Source organism: Solea senegalensis, linkage group LG16 (genome assembly GCF_019176455.1).
Source record: "Solea senegalensis isolate Sse05_10M linkage group LG16, IFAPA_SoseM_1, whole genome shotgun sequence".
NCBI lineage: Eukaryota > Metazoa > Chordata > Actinopteri > Pleuronectiformes > Soleidae > Solea > Solea senegalensis.
This window is the reverse complement of record NC_058036.1, coordinates 13,908,421-13,925,309: the sequence shown is the minus strand read 5'-3', so window position 1 is coordinate 13,925,309 and position 16,889 is coordinate 13,908,421. Positions and strand designations below refer to the sequence as shown.

General features: G+C 43.4%; 1 protein-coding gene across 3 annotated transcripts in view; it reads left to right on the top strand.

Annotated features, from left to right (window-relative positions):
• kcnd3 (potassium voltage-gated channel, Shal-related subfamily, member 3) overlaps window positions 1-16,889 on the top strand; it is an 83,993-nt gene that overhangs the window by 1,269 nt on the left and 65,835 nt on the right. For 2 of the 3 annotated variants that reach the window (XM_044048108.1, XM_044048109.1), the window contains exon 2: window positions 647-1,826. In XM_044048108.1, the coding sequence (XP_043904043.1) occupies window positions 724-1,826 (1,103 nt within the window). In that variant the 5' untranslated portion in view covers window positions 647-723. Of the gene's footprint in view, window positions 1-598; window positions 1,827-16,889 lie in introns of all 3 variants that reach the window. The other variant, XM_044048107.1, reaches the window with a different exon arrangement.

The window sequence follows — 16,889 nt, the reverse complement described above, 5'->3', positions numbered from 1 at the left end:
GCCTCCTGTGACTTTGCTCGGTCACCGCTTTTACACCACTGTATTTGAACGTTACTGTGAGAGAGAGAATATCTGGTATAAAATGTTTTAGAAGACGAAGACGACGATGAAGTTAGTGACGGTGAATGTCATGACATCATCGTTTCCCTGGAAACTCAAACACGTTGTTCCTGTGTGGATGAAAAGCCGATACGGTCCAGATTCTCCTGAACTCGTCCTCGTGTGTCGGAGCCACAGGTTTCTCGATCAGTCAAAGTTGTCGTGAATATCTTTTATAAAGAAACAAATCTCGCTCGATGATTTCACACGATGCTAATTAAGCATTTTTAGCTCTTTGTTTCTCAGTATAGTGGTGTTTTGAATCTTGTTCCCGTGCTGCACGCAGGAAGTCATTAGTATACTGTCACGACTGAAGGATGCAAGGGCAGCTGCTACTTAGCACTAGTGAAGGGAAAGTAATATTCTGACTGAAAACACCAGGAAGTTCCTACGAAAACTTTTGTCTTCTTCTGTCTTCATCTTTCAAATATCCCAAACTCCTTTTCTCCTGTTTTCTCCTTCACTGCTCTCACCCTGCTCCTTTCATTCATCATAACAGCGCTCGTCCTGTCCTCACAGACTCCCTCCCTCTCTTTCCTCTCTTTAGATGGTGAATGAGCTGAAGTCAAGCTGGTAGTGAAGGCGCTGGACTTGTTCTCCCCTACACCCCAAGCCGGACACAACATGGCGGCGGGAGTAGCGGCATGGCTTCCTTTCGCCAGGGCGGCAGCTATCGGCTGGATGCCCGTAGCCAATTTGCCCATGCCAGTGGCACCGGCTGAGAAGAGCAAGCGGCAGGACGAGCTAATCATCCTCAATGTGAGTGGACGTCGCTTCCAGACCTGGAGGAACACGCTGGACCGGTACCCGGACACACTGCTGGGCAGCTCGGAGAAGGAGTTCTTCTATAACGAGGAGACCAAAGAGTACTTCTTTGACCGGGACCCCGACGTGTTCCGCAGCGTGCTCAACTTCTACCGCACTGGGAAGCTCCACTACCCGCGGTACGAGTGCATCTCCTCATACGACGAGGAGCTGTCCTTCTTTGGCATCGTACCAGAGATCATCGGTGACTGTTGCTACGAAGAGTACAAGGACAGGAAGCGGGAGAACGCAGAGCGCCTCATGGATGACCAGGAGGACAACAAGGATGCTAAGCTGCCCAACATGACCTTCAGGGAGACCATGTGGCGGGCCTTCGAGAACCCCCACACCTCCACTATGGCTCTTGTCTTCTACTACGTCACCGGCTTCTTCATTGCTGTCTCTGTCATCACCAACGTGGTGGAGACGGTGCCCTGCGGCTCTGTGCCCAACCAAAAGGAAGTACCGTGTGGTGAGCGCTACACCGTGGCCTTTTTCTGCATGGACACTGCCTGTGTCATGATCTTCACCGTGGAGTACCTGATGCGCTTGTTTGCTGCGCCCAGCCGCTACCGCTTCATGAGGTCTGTCATGAGCATCATTGACGTGGTGGCCATTCTGCCCTATTACATCGGCCTGGTGATGACCGACAACGAGGATGTGAGCGGCGCCTTTGTGACGCTCCGGGTTTTCCGCGTCTTCCGTATCTTTAAGTTCTCCCGTCACTCGCAGGGCCTGCGAATCCTGGGCTACACGCTGAAGAGCTGCGCCTCGGAGCTGGGCTTCCTGCTCTTCTCCCTCACTATGGCCATAATTATCTTTGCTACGGTGATGTTCTACGCAGAGAAGGGTTCAACCTCCAGCAAATTCACCAGCATCCCAGCCTCCTTCTGGTACACCATTGTTACTATGACAACACTGGGGTAAGTGCAGAGCATACACCTCTTTTATCTCCTTGTTGTGAGAGCTGCGTCTGTGTGTCTGTGGGCGCGCGCGTGCGTTTGTGAGTAAATGTTTGACTTGAAATGTGTGTCTGACGCTGTGTCCCAAAAACCTACAACTGCTTCAGGAGTCAGTGACACTGTTTCCAGAACACGCTGCATGAGATAAGAGACGACAGAGAAACTGCTGCTTTGAGTTTACATGTGTTTCCACAGCTGATGTTGTTCCTCTGGCAGAAGGACGGGGAATTAAGATGTTCTCTCGCTCTCCGTAATGCTTGCCCTTTATCAGGGATGATTCCATCAGGACTTAAGTGATACAAATACTGAAACTGCTCCTGCTTGTTGATCCTGTGGACGTCTGAATGCTGAGGAAGGGCAGGCTTTTCTGTCTGAACGTCTGAAGGACTGTAAATCATGTTTCCTTGTTTTTTTGATGGACTGACTCTCGTTGTCCACTGTTGAAGTTGTGCTCGTTTCTTGACGATGGGATTATTTAGCTTGTGAATGAGAAGTTCTTAAAAATGGTGCGAACAGTGTCTTGAGTTGGTTGCTGCACATTTAACGGTAACAAGTGCTACGTTCAGTCTAAGACAGAAGTGTCAAACTCCTGGCTGGTGGGCCACCTGCGGCCCCAAATTGATTTCATGTTTGCTGCCACAAAATATCAAGTGTATGTTTGTTTGTGTACAGCCAGTGGCCTTGTGAATGAGGAGCTTGGCTTGTCACTGGAGGGTTGCCTGGTTTGAATCCCAACAGGTCTAGGGCTCGAGTACCTCTGGGCAAGGCACCCAATCCCCATTGCTCACCATTGACTGGGTTGACTGGATACTTTAAAATGACCCCAGCCACGGGGCACCACATCCAGTGTAGTCAGTGGCCTCAGTAGGTTGTCAGTGTTACATCAGGAAGGGCATCCAGTGCAAAGATTCTCTGCCAAATCAAATATTATGCTGTAAATAAACACTTTTACTTTGTGTGAAATATCGTCACAAATATTGTTATTGTGATATTATGGTGAAATGTTGGGATGTAAAATTCACCACCTTTTCTAAGAAGTTTCTTTTTCCCCTATTTTTTCACTTAAATGGCCCCCTCCTGACCAGACTAGACTCTCAGTGGCCCCCAGGCCAGTACATAGATGAAAATGCCTTTCAGGGGACCTTGTGTCCGATTCAGGTGAGCCGAGCCCCCTTCACTCCCCCCTAATTCAAACCATGATAGAGGGAATGTTTCTCTCGACATAAAACAGTCACAGCTTGGATACACATCACTACCCATAATACATAAAGAGGGGCAGAAATGAAGGAAATGATCTGTGTGTAGTGAAACAAACCAAAGAGATTGTGCTATTACGTACTTGCCCTATATTTAGCAGCCATCCTCTTTCAGTTCAAAGCAAAGTGGAGCAGTGACTTTGCAGTTTAAAAGCTCTCCTCTTTCCTCCTCCACTCTCTCTCTCTGTGAGTTACGCTAGTTGCCGGCGTTGAGAATCAAGTGCCTCTCGGTTTCTAAAGCTCTGATGCAGAGTAGTGAGATGCTCTTAATTGTAAATGGTAAACAAGTATTCTGGTTATTTGAGGTAAATGTCATTGTCTCATGACAATCGTACATGTTTCTGTGAAACCTGCTGCTGCTGCTGTTTTTGTTGTTTTCCTTGTTTCATGTGTTGGCTTTGACTGAGTTTTACACTCGCTTACTCGTGTGCTGACCTGTTTCTCCTCAGTTTTATGTACATCATATATTTCTGACAGTCAGTTTATTGTTGTGAGGGGAACCACACACACTCGCATCATTAATTTTACACACACACACTGAGCTCTGTGATGCGACACTATTAGGCCTAATGGTAATGTGGTTTACGTGATCCTCCGCCCCCCGCCCCCCCCCCTCCCCCCCTCAGACCGAGAGGCTGACAAATTGCAGCATCCTGCTAAATGTCAGAGTCATGGAGGCCATAAAAGGCTCTGAGCTCATTGCAGTGACACACTTGGCTCCCTGTCATCCAGCCCTGCCATTCACAACCTGCCCGGCACATGCTTGATTCTGGATTGATTGTTTGCTCTGTGGAAACATGAATGGCCCCCGCCCCTATAAACATGGCATTGTCTGCTATGTTGTGGTCTGTTAGTGCTTGGGCTCGCGTCAACCTCACAGGAAGTTCTGCACTCAATATGTTTGTTGTTCAATTGGACAAAGAATCTCTGATGTGAAAACATGGAAAGCAGAAAACGTAATATTATCCACCGCATAGCTCGCAGTCCCAGTCCCAGATGCTGTCTCAGTCTCAGTCCCTTTCCAAGAAGCTCGCCAAAGGTTACAATGGTCAAAATGAAACCTGCGTACATTTTTATCCAATCAAACTCAGAGGTGCCTCGCCTCCTTCCATCACTGAATGATTGTTTTTTGTTAGTTGTCAGTTAACAGTTGTGTTGCTGTCAGCTTCATGAGTGAGTGGTGATGTGAGACTGACAGTAACAATGACAGCGACAGTTGCCCAAAAACAACCCTGAAATACTACTTCTGTTGTGTTTAGTACAAAATGTGTGTTGTGGACGTTTTGTTAACGTTGTAGCAAAAACAAAAAGGTCCTTCACTTTTGGTTTTTGGTTGAAATGAATGTTAAAAAAACATGAGCAGCTCTCGGTTTGGAGACTTCTTCTTTTTGAAACTTTTATCCACAACAAATTCAATTTTTTCATCACATGGACAGGATTGGTTTGCTAATTAGCAAACCTAGCTGTAATGCTAGCATGTCGTCCAAATTGTGAAGGTACTGTTGAAACTGTTCAGTATTGGTCCAGTTTATGTAGGAAATGCTGTTGATGTGTTTATCAAATGGAGATGAGCTCACTGGTTAGCAAACCTAGCTATAATGCTATAAGTTTAAGCTATAAGTTTACACTTTTCTGACTGCTTTTGTTGCTTGCTAACGTCTTGTTAGCTTCAGCTGATGAATGATCACAGTATTGTGAGGACCGTGACGAGGATTTCAATAAACATGCAGCAGCGTGTCTCGCTCAGGACACGTCTCCCGTCATCCGGAGTGAGACCTGAGACGCTGGACCTGTCTCCTGTTGCTTTTACAGTAGGATTGTGGAAGAGCACAGTGTGTGTGTGTGTGTGTTTGGGGGCTGCTAGTCATCGAGCTTTGCCTCATCAATAAAGCAGAGGCCAGAAGTGGGTGTCAGAGTGACTAATGATGTGGCCCACTGCATCTGCTGACTAATGTAAACCTGCCTGACATTCTGGTCGCTCTGTTCCCACTTTACGTCATAAACACGCGCACACAGATCCAGACTAACCACACAAACCCTGACCCAGACCCTAACCCTTGTGTACTTGAGCTGGTGCAAACATAAAAGAGACAAATGTCGCTGGGTATGTTCACACGAGTGCTAATTCTCCACTTCATACATGATATCACTGATTTGAAATGGTTCTTTCCAGATTTCTTGTCGTCTATAGTGTGAGGAAAAGTGTCCCGACTCTGCTGAACGGCATTTTATACTCGTCTGACGAACCGAGATTAAAGAACTTCCCACAGAAGGCGCTTTCTTTGATTTCTCGTCCTTCTGCTTTCGTTGCCTCGGGGCTCTCAGAGAATCACGGATCCTCTGCAGGCTTGTTGCACCTGCTAAATTTACTGCTAACGTCTGAGCTTCAGCCCCAGCGCTGCACTCAGAATGATTTGATTGTTTCTGTGTGTGTGTGTGTGTGTGTGTCAGATTATGTGTTAACATGCACATCATTAGTAGTGTGTCCTATCTTGTCCACGGACAAGCTGGCCAGCCTGCTGCTGCTGCTGCTTTGTGATTGTTTTGTTTATCTGACAGTAATCCCGCCTCAATAGGAATCCATAATCCCTCCCCCTCCAATAGTGGGCAATGAAGCGCCAGGTGAACAGTTTACTTGAAGCATGGCTGTCATCTTTCTTCTTGTAAATGGACAGTTGCTTTAATGATAGCAGTATGTCAGAGGAGACGAGGAGAGGAAGAGTCAGGGTCACGGTCTCTTCACTGTCTCTCCTTGGTTCCCTGAAAAGCAAGAACAAGAGATCCTCCTCTTCACACATTATATATGTGAGTGTCTTACAACGTGGACAAAATGACGACCGTGGAGTAAAGAGGGGAAACGTCTTCTGTTCAGGATCACTTGGTGCGTTTACGTGCACAGTTGAATCGAGCTAAGGTCGTCGTCCGACTAAGACGGACAATCGGACGACTTAAAGAGTGTGTCTGAGTGTGTGCCGTGTACGTCTGACCTCGCCTCGTCTGTTGCTGTATCTCTCTATGACCTCTGTCAGTTTCCTGTTGACCTTTAAGTCACAGAAAAACAACGAGAGTGAGAAGGATCTTCTTCTCTGTAGCTTTCGCTCTCGCCGATGTTCTTTTTTGGCAACAGTCCTGCAGTTTATACGTCGTCTCCTTCTACCTCCAGGTCAAAGACGGGGGAGGACATTTTGGTGCAGAACAACAAGTCCGACTCCAGTCCAACTAAGCTTATACATTCAGGTGTAATAAGACGATGAATCACATAATTCAAGTATGTTAGTCCGACTAAGACTAGCTCAATTTAAGTCGGACTAACGATGATACTAACAAAACTGAATTAGCACCGACTGTAACAATATAAAAAGCCTCAGATCAGCAGTTTACTCGTTCATGACTGCACCTGCTCCTGCAACACTGCTTTTTACCTCGATGTTAAAGCACACGAAGAAGAAGAAGAGAAAGAAGAGCAGAGAGCCGCTGTGAGGCTGCAGTGCAGCTCTGTGTTTGTGTCTAGCAGATACTGGGAGTGTTTACGTGACATTTGAGGAAATCAAGGCAGGTGACGCTTGACAGAAACTTACACTAAATTACTGTTCTTCCTCAATCTGTGGCCAACATCTGTGCATTTGGGTTGTTTTCACTGCACCATTTTCAAGTCTGTCCAAAATCAACCTGAAAATCTAAAACTCAACTCAAACTTGACAGGATAGTTATTTTTTCAGGTTGAACCTTTGATGTAAAAGCTGCAGCTCACTCTGACCCTGTCCAAGAGATGCAACTGTTACCATGGTTACTGCTGGTTTAAGATCTAATATCCAATCATTTAGTATTTGCCACGCTCAGTTCCAGCAGCTTGAAGTCCTTGGAACTTTTGTTCATGCAGTCAGCAGTTTAGAAAGTTTATGAATTATGTTCACACTGACAAAACAATAAAGACACATTTCATTTCCTTTATTTCTTTTTTGCGCATGTCCTTTTAACAAGTTTTACAAAACCAAACAACACCATTTAAAAGGAGCAGGAAGAAGAACAAGAACTATATGTTTGAGAGAACAACTTAAAACATGAGGACACAAGTTTGGTTAATAACAAAAATTAAATGCATTTATGGTTAATTTGGGGCTGGTGGGGACTTTCTGTGGCCCTTCTGTGGTCCTTCTGTGGTCCTACTGTGGCCCTTCTGTGGTCCTTCTGTAGTCTCTTCTGTGGTCGTTGTGGTCCTTCTGTGGTCCTACTGTGGTCCTACTGTGGTCCTTCTGTGGTCCCACTGTGGTCCTACTGTGGTCCTTCTGTGGTCATACTGTGGTCTTTCGGTCCTTCTGTGATCCTTCTGTGGTCCTTCTGTGGTCATACTGTGGTCCTACTGTGGTCTTGGTCCTTCCAGATCCTTCCGGTTCTTGGTCTGTGTCATACTGCTGTTGTCCCTTCTGTGGTGTGTGGTCCTTCTGTGGTGTTGGTCCTGTGGTCATACTGTGGTCATACTGTGGTCCTGTGGTCCTACTGTTGTCCTTTGATCTCCTTCTGTGGTCCCTCTGTCCTACTGTTGTCCTTCTGTGATCCTTCTGTGGTCATGTGGTCATACTGTGGTCCTTCTGTGGTCCTACTGTTGTCCTTCTGTGATCCTTCTGTGGTCCCTCTGTGGTCCTACTGTTGTCCTTCTGTGATCCTTCTGTGGTCCTTCTGTGGTCATACTGTGGTCCTTCTGTGGTCCTTCCCATCCAACAGACAACTGTTAGGGGAAACACTCATCTGAATTTATAGCTTGTTTAAAAGCTGATTACAGCAGGACAGAGTTGCGGGGGAGTTATAAAAGCAGATTTGGTTCAAACAAGACGGGAGACTATAAAGTGGACCCGAGGGCTGTGCTGCTCTTTATGCACTCAGTAGAGCGGATAACTCCTCCACGGCCAAACTCTTCGGCACTTCTTTCTTTCTCTTACAATAGAAAATACAATGCAACCAACAGATTTTGACCCGAGATCCACCAGTAGCCGCGTCCGTCTCATGCTGGGCCCAGCTCGTTGGGTTAGCGGCCGTGGGTGTGTGGAGGGGGCGAGACGAGACCATCACACAGCTCTCAACAACAAGTCTGCACTTGGGGGCACGAATGCTCGGCACGGAGGCTGAGTGTACCCAAATATGCTGGTGCATCTAAAAAAAAAGTTAGGCGCACCGGTGCAACCAATGCAAAAAGTTATTGTGGAGCTCTGTCAGAGTCTTTGTCTCGTGGGTAGGTAACCCTAACCCTAACCCCTGATTCACACCCTGAAACACTGAGGGAAGAAAATTGTCGGCAGGTTGGTAAGTCAGCTTAACCTGCTGATTTAAACTTGACTTATTTTTTCCAAACAAAAATTGGTTTGCTCTCTATTTAAATGTCTCTTATCATAGAATCACTGCAGCATGGCAGATGTGCACAGCACTCTTCACAGCCTGCGCTTAGTCAAGCATTTAAGTGATATTTACAGTTTTTGGATTATATCAGATTTTTTCTGTTTACTGATTTCGATGCTGATCATATTGGCTCAAATATGGCTGTATGACTATTGCAGAAAATAGTTTGAAACTCAGTGTGGAAAATGAACCATGGCATAGTTTATTATTGAGAATTCTTGTATTCCAATTTTCAAATGTCAAAGTCTTTAGAATCAGCATAAATCTGTTAATTGCAAAAAACAATCCAATTGAATCAGTTAGAACGTTTTAAATTAGGCTGAAGCTGTGACACAGTCATCATTTATTTACTGTATGAGATAGTTTTACATCAGTTTTAGGTATAAATGTAAACGTGGCTGAACTTAAAACACATTAATTTTACATAAATAAAGTCTTTAATTTTCATCACATTAGTCTTATTAGGTTGTTTATCTTAAAATAGATGTAAATGCCACATGCACAACTGGAATGTATAAATCACAATATCAGGCCTAAATATTTCCACGAGTGTAATCGTGTACTTTGTACTTTGCACATTTTATGAGGGAGGAGAGCAGACGCGAGACGTTCTGGAGAACGTCTGCAGTGACTTTTGTGAACGTCTGAACGTCTGTCTGAGCTGATAAAGGCTCACTCAGTTCACTCAGGATTAACAGTTTAGGTTTGGGAGGCCAAAGGTCAAAGTCTGTGTAAACCTCACTGTACATGCTTCGAGGGTCCTGACCATTAAAATGAAATGTTAAATAAGTTAGTAAGGGGCTAATGGCAATAAAAGATGACAATAAACCAAACAATTGAAGGGATCAGGGTAAGACAGAAAGACATGGTCACAAGAAAACAAAGGCTTATTTGAAGTTATTTAAAAGAAGTCACTGATTCCTTGAGCCTCATCTCCTCAGGCAGGATGCCCCAAAGTCAAGGGTCCCTGATGGCGAAGGCTCGGTCTCTTCTGGATTTGAGCCTCTACGGTGAGGAGGGCCTTGTCCGAGGATCTAAGGCTGTAAAAGTGATTAGTACAGAGAGCGAGTAAAGGGTGTAAAGGACTGTGGTGAGGGGACAGTGTCCAATGTTTGACAATGTTAGAACCAGTATGGTCTAGCTGCAGCTGGAGACTGGAGAGTGATTTATGAGTCGATTACCGTCGTCCAGTCTGGAGAATGTGAATGCATGTGTTTCAGATCTGCGTCATGATGGAGTGGTTTTATTTTGGAGAGACAGGACTGGACGACTTTCTTTATGGTGAGGTCAAATTCAAATCAAAGTGTCCAACAAGATGAGGGTGGACGTAGACGGACGGAGGCACAAGGTTTTGTTTCAGAAAGTTTTGTCTCAGGTAGAAGATATTGACTTAGTCGAGAGGAAGTAGACAATCAAATGGGACCTAAAATAGAACCCTGAGGTACGCCACAGTAAAAGTACACACAGTTCTCGACTGGCCCCTGCTTCATCCTTTTTTTTAATCCTAATGAAAATGAAAGAAACAAAGAGACAGGAGGTTAATAAAATAAAGAGGTTTAATCACCTGAATGATTTACACTGTCCTCAGATCCTCCGGCTCTCTCTCGATAGCAAGGCTCGAAAAGCTTAGCTAAAATCCTGCCGATGAGAGTCGGACACTCATCAGGGTTCAGCTGAATACGACACCACACTGAGACGATCGCTCCACTGAGTGATTTTATAACCTGGTTGTTAAACGAATTGATTTTGAACTTTCTAAATAAAGTAATAATAATTTCAGTCTTTTGTGAAAATGGGTTGATTTTTTTATTTTTTTTTTTTTTTGGGCCGTTTTTGAGACGCAAGAGAGAAAATGGGGAAAAGTAAACAATTGTGTGTTTTTGTGATCCCATTACAGCACTGAAGTTTGTCTCAGTGAGCTTGTTTTTGTCTTCTGGGTTTCATTTCTCTCTTATTGGATAATATTTAGTGTTGAGACCAAAAGCTTTAATTGCTTGTAGTTTAAACGCAGTACAACAAAAAAAACTGACAAAGCCTATTAAAAATATTCACTGTATATTTCCCATTGTGTGTATATTGCCTCTAGCATTACCAACGTGTTTTATCATAACATAAAGCTCATTAAAATGCTATTTCAGTCAGAGAGTCAACAGAAACCTGTTCTCAGCATCAGAGTCAGCTTAGAGTGAACAAAAACTAACCAAACCCAAACTAGAAACTGTTCAGTGGCGTCGACACAGTCATGTCCTGCGTCCTGAGCCAAGTAACTTTATCTTCTAAACAAACCGTACCCAGTTCTGAATTACATACCATAGTGCCAAGAAGAACATCCAGATCCATCCATTGTATTTATGTTCAAAACGGACGTGACATCATCTGTTTGACATCATCTACATAAATGACTCGTCCGTTTGAGTAAGAACATCATTTTGCTGCTTGTGCATCGATGACATTGGACTCGCGTGTACGTGCTGTGTCTGCGTCTACGTGGTTCAGTTTAAGGTTAGCAGAGAAGTTTCTGTCATGGCTGATAAAGTAGCAACAGTTGCTAATGTTTCTAAAGTGATGGTGAGATGATCACCAAGGACTTTCCAGGACCAATTCCCTCAAATTCAAGGACAGAAAGTGCTGACTCAGCTTAAGACTTGTAACAGCGTCTGGGTCCATGATGGCGTCCTCTTTTATTGATGTGCAGCAGCTCTGCATCTGGACAAGTGATTGTCCTCAAAGTCAGTCTTTGTCTTTTGTCTCTGGTGAGACAGATTTCCCAGACATCACGTCGTCATTTTCTCTCTCTTTCTTAACTTTACTCGCTCATTGTTCTGCACGGAATCTCACGTCAGTGGCGGAGAGAGAGACAGTGGACAGAGAGTTATGATGTCTCCACGTCTGTCCTGCGTCGGCCTCGTCTACTTACATCAAGGAACGCAGGGCATCAAACAGTAGGTGGCGTCGTCACAAACAAGGGAGACCTGGAGCACCGTCCACAGGCCAAAAATATCAGGAAGAGGGAGAACGGTCTGTGTAATATTTGTCGTGTTTTGATTGGATGCCGTACTCGCACAAATTCACACAAACTAAATACTGAGTTAAATGTAGGACTGTTAATTAATGACTGTTTTCATCAGGGATTCATCTGTTGAAGATGTTCTTGATTAATCAAGAACTTGTTTTGTCCACTAACCAGAATTCATTAGTTTGGATGATTTTTTATTTTGTTATATATTCAGGTTTATGAAGCTGAAACATCAGAAAGTTTGGTTAAATGATTCAAGACATTCATGACTCTGATAGAATCTGTTGTCAAAATAGCTGAAGATTAAGTTAGTAATCAATTAAAAGTGGAGTCATCGTTGCATCCCTGACTAAATCACTGTGGTTTTTCCCCTATTTTCAGACTTCTCCCACTAATTTGCCTGAAGCTTTTATTCTGTTGTTGAACATAATGTGCTCTTGTTGTCTGGTTGTCAGTTTGCAGGGTTATAAAGTGCGTGATCTGGTTAAAGGAGTTCATTAATTAGCGCAATAAAAGTCCACTGCTGACTATAAGAGAAGAAAACCTATTCCACTGAACATGTCAGCTGGTCTCTGTACGACTGGTCGTCTGCGTGGACTCATTAGGCTTCTTTCAATAAGATGAAGTATTGATGAGTGTTTGGTCGTCTTGTAGTCATTAGCATAGTCATGTCAGAGTGTGATTAATATCCTCTTTTTTTAATGACGTCTCCTCCTGGATCAATGCACTGCTCCGTCTCCCAGACGACCACGCAGGACCGCTCACACACACACTGGTGCTGGCAGCGGTGGACACGGTTGGACGAGGACAAACTTGTGCTCATAAATAAGTGTATTTACAGTTTGTGTGTTCGTCTCTCCACCGTCTTCATCGCAAGCTCAGATTTATGGTGGCTTTTATTTGGGAGCCAACAGCTCGTGAGAAATGATCATCAGTTCAGATGAGTGGATATTGATCTGGGTAGTCGTGAGCAGTGTGGCACACCTAGTTAGCGTGACTAATTAGAGCAGGCTGACAAGTGTATGACTAAAAGATGGCACATAAATGTGATGAGACTCCTTAGCTTGGATTTATGAGTGCAGTTAATGAAGTAGTTTGTCGGCGGTGATTTAGATCCACGTCTGTTTGTAACCTTTTCTTTTTCTGAGGTCATGTTGAGAAAGTGAGCTGACCCACTCTGTCAATTACCACTTCATTGGATTTAGCGTAAAGACTTAACAGCTGTGTCTTAATTCAGGAGCTGTGTCCTTCAGAGGACACATTTGAAGGACCTTCTGTCCCACGATCCATTCAACGACTGCGGACCAAATGTTTTAACACACGATAGTTACACCTCCCAGTGTACGATCTGCTGGAAATTATTCTTATTAGAAGAAGAAAAAGATCCACATGTCATGCTTCTGTTGCTAGGTTACAGATGATGACAAAACCATTTCAAATTCATACATTCATCTATGGGAAGCACTCAATTTTGGGATACGTAAGGTGAGGGACGGAACTTTGATTGGACGGGGACATGCGGACAAATCCGTTAGCTGCATTAGAAGTAGAGTTAGCATTGGGATCAGTCAGAAATGTGACTTAGCAACAATTTTAATGTTGTTTTTTTGAGGATTTTTCATTCAAATTACTGTAAATTGTGTATTACAGTGCAGACATTAAGTGTAAATCACTGCTTACTGATGTTTTTTGTAGTATTTTATTGTAAGAAAGCAAAAATAATATAAATGTATAAATATAAAGGCTGAAAAATCTTTGGCCAACAGCTGCTGTCGATCTCTAATTAGAAGTAGTCTTATTAAGAGTCTAATTAAGTCTCGCCTTCAAATCTCATCACTAATGTGCAGCTTGTTTGAAATACAGAATCAGAGCTTCTGTCTTTTTCTTTGAATTAATGCAGTGTTTAATTTAAGTTTTTTCCTGTCAATATCTATTAATCTCTTCATTAAATCAAGATTAATTATAATATAATATATATCATTATCATTGAAATAGAACGTTTATGTGATTATTTATGTATTCATGGAGTTGAACACAATAAAACTTGTGTTGACGCAAGTCGTAAACTTTAGTTTGTCAGAAGTTAAATTGTGACAGCGATTTGTATTATTCTGTTTATTTAATAAACTCCATAGTTTTACCTGTAATGGCTGAATCTCACTCTGCTGCTTCACATGTGTTTTTCTCATCTTCACTGGGATGTAATTCTCTCTCTGTGGAACAACAAAGGGCATCACGTTGTTAAGCGCGTTCTACTTTACATTAACTGCCACTTATCCCAGTGTGTAAACCAAAGCATGAAGCAGATAATTACCACAAGAACTCAATTACATGTGGCATTAACATGCAGTCGGAATCAGGATTTACTGTTGGAGAGGAAACTTGAGTCAATAAGGGCAGATTAACTGTGTGTTACGAAAAAAGATCACACGTTAATAATAACTGCTGCCGATGAGGACACAAACACACCCACAGCTGCTAATAATTCTTATTTTCATAACTGATTACAATGTTAGTGTTTCCCTAACCATTCAATTCAATTCAATTCAATTCAAAAAACAGAACCCGAACCAGACTCAAACGTGTGTAGCATCTGCCTCGACAGGTTGGGGTGAAAGGAAAAATGGGGGACAGAGAAGAGGAGCAAGATATGTGGTCTACAGGTCTGTCTCATCTCTTATATCTGGTCTACAGGTCTGTCTTGTCTCTTATATTTGGTCTACAGGTCTGTCTCATCTCATATCTGGTATACAGGTCTGTCTTGTCTCCTATATGGGGTCTGTCTTGTCTCTTATATGTGGTCTAGGTCTGTCTCTGTCATATCTGGTCTACAGGTCTCTCGTCTCTTATATGTGTCTACAGGTCTGTCTTCTGTCTTGTCTCTATATGTGGTCTAGGTCTGTCTCATCTCTTATATCTGGTCTACAGGTCTGTCTTGTCTCTTTTATGTGGTCTACAGGTCTGTCTTGTCTCTTATATCTGGTCTACAGGTCTGTCTCATCTCTTATATCTGGTCTACAGGTCTGTCTGGTCTCTATATGTGGTCTACAGGTCTGTCTCATATCTGGTCATATGTGGTCTGGTCTGTCTGTCTTATGTGGTCTAGGTTTGTCTTGTCTCTTATATGTGGTCTACAGGTCTGTCTCTCTCTTATATGTGGTCTACAGGTTTGTCTTGTCTCTTATATCTGGTCTCCAGGTCTGTCTCGTCTCTTATATTTGGTCAGGTCTGTCTCATCTCATATCTGGTATACAGGTCTGTCTTGTCTATATGTGGCAGGTCTGTCTCATCTTTTATATCTGGTCTACAGGTCTGTCTTGTCTCTTATATGTGGTCTACAGGTCTGTCTCGTGTCATATCTGGTCTAGGTCTGTCTTGTCTCCTATATGTGGTCTACAGGTCTGTCTTGTCTCTTATATCTGGTCTACAGGTCTGTCTCATCTCTTATATCTGGTCTACAGGTCTTTCTTGTCTCTTATATGTGGTCTACAGGTCTGTCTCGGTGTCATATCTGGTCTACAGGTCTGTCTCTCTCTTATATGTGGTCTACAGGTTTGTCTTGTCTCTTATATCTGGTCTCCAGGTCTGTCTCCTCTTATATTTGGTCTCTCATCTCATATCTGGTATACAGGTCTGTCTTGTCTCCTATATGTGGTCTACAGGTCTGTCTCATCTCTTATATCTGGTCTACAGGTCTGTCTTGTCTCTTATATTTGGTCTACAGGTCTGTCTCATCTCATATCTGGTATACAGGTCTGTCTTGTCTCCTATATGTGGTCTACAGGTCTGTCTCATCTCTTATATCTGGTCTACAGGTCTGTCTTGTCTCTTATATGTGGTCTACAGGGTCTGTCTCTGTGTCATATCTGGTCTACAGGTCTGTCTTGTCTCCTATATGTGGTCTACAGGTCTGTCTTGTCTCTTATATCTGGTCTACAGGTCTGTCTCATCTCTTATATCTGGTCTGGTCTTTCTTGTCTCTTATATGGTCTGGGTCTGTCTGTGTCATAGGTCTAGGTCTGTCTTCTCTTATATGTGGTCTACAGGTTTGTCTTGTCTCTTATATCTGGTCTCCAGGTCTGTCTCGTCTCTTATATTTGGTCTACAGGTCTGTCTCATCTCATATCTGGTATACAGGTCTGTCTTGTCTCCTATATGTGGTCTACAGGTGTCTCATCTCTTATATCTGGTCTACAGGTCTGTCTTGTCTCTTATATGTGGTCTACAGGTCTGTCTCGTCTCATATCTGGTATACAGGTCTGTCTTGTCTCCTATGTGGTCTGGTGTCTGGTCTGGGTGTCTTGTCTCTTATGTGGTCTGGTCTGTCTCTACAGGTCTGTCTGTCTTGTCTCTTATATGTGGTCTACAGGTCTGTCTCGTGTCATATCTGGTCTACAGGTCTGTCTTGTCTCTTATATGTGGTCTACAGGTTAAAAGCAACATCTGTTTTTATTTATTTGATTTCTGTAAACACTCAGTAGCCTCATGGTATCAGAGGAAACATTGAGCAGCAGCTGGAGTTGGTACCTGCTGCTCATGTGTTTGTGATTGGGGTCACATGAGTGGATACCGCGCACTGCTCTGCTTTTTTTAAATAAATCCTCTGCTCAAACGTTTCCTCACAGCTCTGACTAACATTTTCTCTGCTGCTTCTCTGGTTTTTCTTCTTAGTGTTTTCATGCGAAGCTCTGGACGTTTTTACACAGATATTGAGTGCCGAGTCTTTGAAGCTTGTGCAGAAATGGACTTTACCTTCTGTGGTGGGAGGAGAGTGACAGGGAGTTGCCTCTGATTTGTCTTCTGTCACTAAACTTTAAACATATTTATGTAGAATGATCATCAAGACCAGTGTATATTCTCATTTTATTGATTTCATTGTAGGTTTTATTATTTTATATCAAGCACCTTGGGTCCTAGAAAGTTTGTGAATTTGAAGGCCCTAAACAGACATGGGTCCTTGAAAGTGCTTGAATGTTATGTGGTAAAGAAGTTGATATTTTGGTAAATGTCTCCCTTGTTTGTGACGACGCCACCTACTGTTTGATGCCCTGCGTTGCTTGATGTACGTAGATGAGATGACGCAGGACAGGCGTGGAGACATCATGACTCACTGTCCACTGTCTCCGTGCAGAACAATGAGCGAGTAAAGTTAATAAAGAGAGAGAAAATGACAACGTGATGTCTGGGAAATGAAAATTCCAACATCTCTTTGAGCAAATTGGTCCTGGAAAGTCCTTGAAAACTCCATGAATTTGATGTCAACCTAGGTGTGAGAACCCTGAAAGCACGGTGGGGTCTAAGGACACACGGTGACTCCAAACCCTGATGAAACCCCGGCTTTGCAAACCATTTTTTTGTTTG